Here is a 4,699-nt window from a genome sequence, read left to right on the forward strand (position 1 = left end):
AGGAGGAGAGGGTGAGCATACAATCTGAAGCATTTGAGCTGGAAAAGAGGAGAATGAAGTGGAAGAGGTTTTGTAGCAAAAAAGATAGGGAGTTGGATAGTATGAGGGTGAAGAATGAAAGGTTAAGGCTGGAGAATGAGAGAATGACTCTCCAAGTCATAAAGGGCTGTAGTTGGATTACTTCAGGCCTGGGGAAATAGTGGAACCGTTTTGTACTCCGGTGGAGGGAGACCGGGTTAAGAGCGCACAGTGGAGTTGGAAGGTTACAGTAAGTGTTAACAAATTTTGTTAATTATTTTTTTGATTTGTATTTTTATTTTTTTTTTGCCATTTTGGAATATCTAGTTCCGCCCTTTGAGAGTGATGTTTACTGTTTGCAATAATTTTGATAGGTTGTAGTGCAATATGCTAAATTTTGTGAACATCTGTACATGATATAAATTGTGATGTTATCAACAAGTGAGACTACTGCAAGTTAACAGTAGGTTTAATTTTTTTGCAAATTGGGTCCATGAAGATGGGTAGAAATTTTCACTTAGGTTTCATCTCCTGCAAAGCCTTAGGCAGGGAGGTGGTCAATGCATAGCTTGTTGAAGCTGGGCATTTGGGTTGACATAAATTCAATATTATGCAAACTGGTGTAAAGGAGGGGCCATGGAATGTGAAATTTGATGTATCCATTTGTAGCACTTTCTACCAAGAATGTGTAATTAAAGGGTGCACATAACTTGGTGAATCAAATTTTTAGGTATGTTAAATGTCCGGAAGCGCAGTTAATTTTTTTGAAGCATGCTTGTCTACTTTTTTTGTTATGACAGCTATACTATTTTCCTTCTATGATAACCTAATGTGGATGGATTGATCAATGGCTGATATTGTGCAGAATTTAATAAGGATTCTGCAAAAAATTAAAACTTTAGTGGCACTGCAAAAAATTAAAACTTTAGTAGCCAAGAAAGTAGATGAATTAAAACTTTAGTTAGTGGCACTGCAAAAAATTAAAACTTTAGTAGCCAAGAAAGTAGATGAGTTGGAGAAGAAGTTAGAGGAAGGGATGAATTTAATTTAATCTGGGATGGAAGGAAGATTTGCTAACATAGAGGTTAGGTTCTCTTCTATAAAGAACCAACTGGAAGACCGATTCGAGAGTATGACGGAAATTTGAGAGATGCTAAAAAGATTCATTGAGAAGCAATCCAATACCCCTCCGATGGCTCAATTTGCAAACTCTAACCAAAAGTTGACTTGAGAATCCATGGTAAGATTGAAAGGAATGGAGATCAAACGCGAGGAACATGAGGAAGAAAACAGCCACCATCACAAATTCTCTCTTAGGGTTCCGATTGGGGGTGTATTATATATTTTTGATGGAGGCGGTTGAGCTAAAATATGGAGAAAAGATTATGCAAGTGGTATGGAGGAGCGCGAAGAAGAAACGAGGGAAGCATGGAGGGGATAATGCTATGATCGAAGGAAGGAATTTCACCCTCGATACATGGGGGAAACAAAGGAAGAGGAAGTTGGGGGTGGAAATGTTAGATTTAGGAATTTGAAGATGCCAATCTTGGACAGAAAAAATGCAAATGGGTAGGTGTATTGGGTGGAGCGATATTTAGCTGTGAATGAGCTAGATGGGGAGGAGAAACTCATGGAGACAGGGTTATGCTTGGAAGGGAAAGCTCTAGCCTGGTTTCAGTGGAGGGAGGCTAGATACTCGATTCATTAATAGGAGGAATTCAAAGCTTGTTTGTTGGAATGTTTCCGAGCAATTCGGGAAGGAGACCTACACGATCAATTCTAGTCTTGACTTAGGAGAGGACTGCTATGGAATAAAGGGAGAGATTTGAAATATTGTCCGGACGACTGAGGGAGATTTTTGAAGTAGGATTGGAGGAAAACTTCATGAAGGGCCTGAAGCCCAACATACGGGTATCACTCCGACTATTGAGACTATAGGGAGATGATGGAGTTAGCTTAGATAGTAGAGGGCAATAATCAGATGAAGAAGACTGCAGGAGCAACACAGATGGAACACTGCACCGGACTACTACAACCCCGACAATATCAAAAGCTCAAACAATGGAAGTCCAGAGGGAGGCTGCACAGGATACGAATAATGGACCATGATCGGGAGCAACACTCAAGCGCTTCACAAAGATAGATTTCGAAGAAGCGAGTTTTGGTGTGATGAGAAGTTTAATCCAGGACACCGTTGCGAGGATCGAAAATTATAAATTCTCATGGTGCATTATGAGTAAACAGGGAATAAAGAAATAAGACAACTATGGAGAAGAAGGACAAACGCCTTCACTTTTTCCCACCTTAAGGACAAAGTCTCTTTTGGGGGGAATATTGTTACGTTGGAGCCTAGTCTAAGGCAAATGTATTTTTTGTACGCCTAAAGGCAATTTAGTCTTTAATTATTATTATGGTTGGGTATAAATAGGCTTCCAATGTCTAGGGTTAGGTTTCTACATGAGATTGAGTGACGAGTCTTAGGTTTAGGGTTTGGGAGAGATTTCCCACCTCTTGAATTATAGAAATTGGGAGTGATCGCCTACCTCTCGAATTGTAGGTGCTTATCATTTGGATTCATGTGAGTTTTTTGGCTTATTGTAACAAAAATTTATGTTTGCCCTAATTTCTGTGGAAAGCGTGCCGAATTTGACGTCGGATCGTATCAGTCGGTTACCCCTATCATGATTTATTGAATTTTATATGCCATTGATTCAAGTCTTTTTATCGTTCATTTTCATGAAGTAATAGGGATCAAAATGAGGTGTCTTCTGGAAGTGATTTAATAAAAGTTTGTTGGCAAATGAATTTCTGCTGAGTTGTGAAGGACTTATCGGAAGATCCTAATTGACCTAGTTGTAAACTTGATATCAATTATTTATGTTTTCTTTCCCTTTCTTTGTACTTGAAGGAGCATTGAGTGAACATCCAAATCCTCTTTAATGCCATTTGTTTTGTGGAAGTGCATTAGCTTAGTATTCTTCTTAGATCTTTCTCTTCGTTATCACTATCAGCGTTGGACATATTCTTGCTTCTTTCCCTTTCTTTTTGGTGATTCTAAATTGCATTAGCTTTTAAGCAAGCCTTTATTAACTTGTACCAGGATGATTATTTGCTCTAAAAAGGCATTCATGACAATTTTCAAATGCTTTTTTGAGATCGCTCTGCCATCAATAAGAATTTAAATGACAATTGGCTGCTTTCAAAATTCATTGGACTATTTGTTGGTGGAAATCTCATGCTATTGTCATGTCATGCAATTTTTATCATCCTTCTGATTTATGCGTTAAAACCTGTTATTTATGTTTCTGTTGAACTCTCCTCATGGTGCTCATGTAGTGTTGTAAGTTTTAACATTGGAGTTTTCAAAATGAAGGCAAGCAAGTTGTTTTCTTGTAATTAAAATATATTTGTTGTTCTTTCGACATTGAATAAAATAAAAAATAATTTATGATTGCTTTAGCCATTTGGGGATGTGATCCACGTCAAAAATATCATAATATATAGAAATTAAATAGGCTTGTTGTTCATTGGAGTCCCAATGGGAGATCCATAAGAGAAGAAACTACTTTTCAAAATCAAAGTGTTTTGCCTTTTAGATGGAATAAGAGGGTTGCCCTTAAGTTGTGCATTATTATTATTATTACTATTTTCCTAGCCCAATGATTTTTCGTATTTTCTTTGTTTCCGAAAAGTCAGTTATATTTTTTGATTAATTGGCAAGAATGTTGTTATGATTTCAATATGATTTGACTCCTGTGATGGTGTAATGGTCATCTTGATTATCATTAGACATGAATCAAGTATGGAAGTTTAATGCTTTTTTTTCGGACTTTAAGAGTTTGTAGGTGGATGGTAAGGTCTAAAAGAACTTGGGTAGACTTAAAATCAAGAAATAATCAAATTAAGGGTTTAAAGTGTCCATAGGCAATGCTTCGTGGTTTATGAATAGGTTGGTTGTTTCTTTCTTTAATGCCACATCAACGGCCATTTAGTCATCTTGTTGTAGAGTTCTCAAACATGTGCTGAATACTTTTTGTTGTTTCCTCTTATATGCAAACAAGTTTTATCCAAAATATATTTATTGATCTATTAAAAATAATATACTTAATATACTATCTTTTAAATACAACTACATGATATTTGATATATTAGGCAAGGTGATAAACACTAGAATTATAATACTCATAAAAGGTATCAAATGCATAATTGCAACATTCTCTCCTTGATTGGCCCCTTTTGTGTGACCTATGTGTAACTGATACTGTTGATGTGTTCTTGATGTTACCCTATGTAGCCTACATTTGTAGAATGGTGTATATGTCTATGCGACTATTCTAATATGATGCTATTATTCCTCTTCTATGTTTCTTGACTTAGACTACCCCTTGTTTCTCCAGCTACATGATGATGCAAAGAGGCATGAAAATGAGTAATTGTTATATCTTTTAAATTGTCCCTTATTATGCTTACCATTAAAGGGTCAGCTAGTTTGGTTAAGTTCTTAGGTACAATGTATATTTGAAGGGTCTGCATGATTTGATGAATAACGACCATAAAATATGAGTTTTGTAGCTATTTTTAAGTTTTCTAGTGTTTCATGTGAAGGGGCTATTTGGTTGGATCGTTTTAAAATACATGGGTTTTAGAATAAAAATTTATTGGATTGTGCTCGTTTCATTGG

The 4,699-nt window shown here is 36.3% G+C and overlaps 1 protein-coding gene across 1 annotated transcript in view; it reads left to right on the forward strand.

Annotated features, from left to right (window-relative positions):
- The window catches only part of LOC110018609, a 1,441-nt gene extending 777 nt beyond the window's left edge, over window positions 1–664 (forward strand). Inside the window, exon 2 of the mRNA XM_020715971.1 lies at window positions 6–664. Within this exon, the coding sequence (XP_020571630.1) occupies window positions 6–200 (195 nt within the window). The 3' untranslated portion in view covers window positions 201–664. The remainder of the gene's footprint in view (window positions 1–5) is intronic.
- Window positions 665–4,699: the final 4,035 nt, after the last annotated feature.

This window comes from Phalaenopsis equestris, unplaced genomic scaffold (assembly GCF_001263595.1).
Source record: "Phalaenopsis equestris unplaced genomic scaffold, ASM126359v1 Scaffold000026, whole genome shotgun sequence".
Taxonomy (NCBI): domain Eukaryota; kingdom Viridiplantae; phylum Streptophyta; class Magnoliopsida; order Asparagales; family Orchidaceae; genus Phalaenopsis; species Phalaenopsis equestris.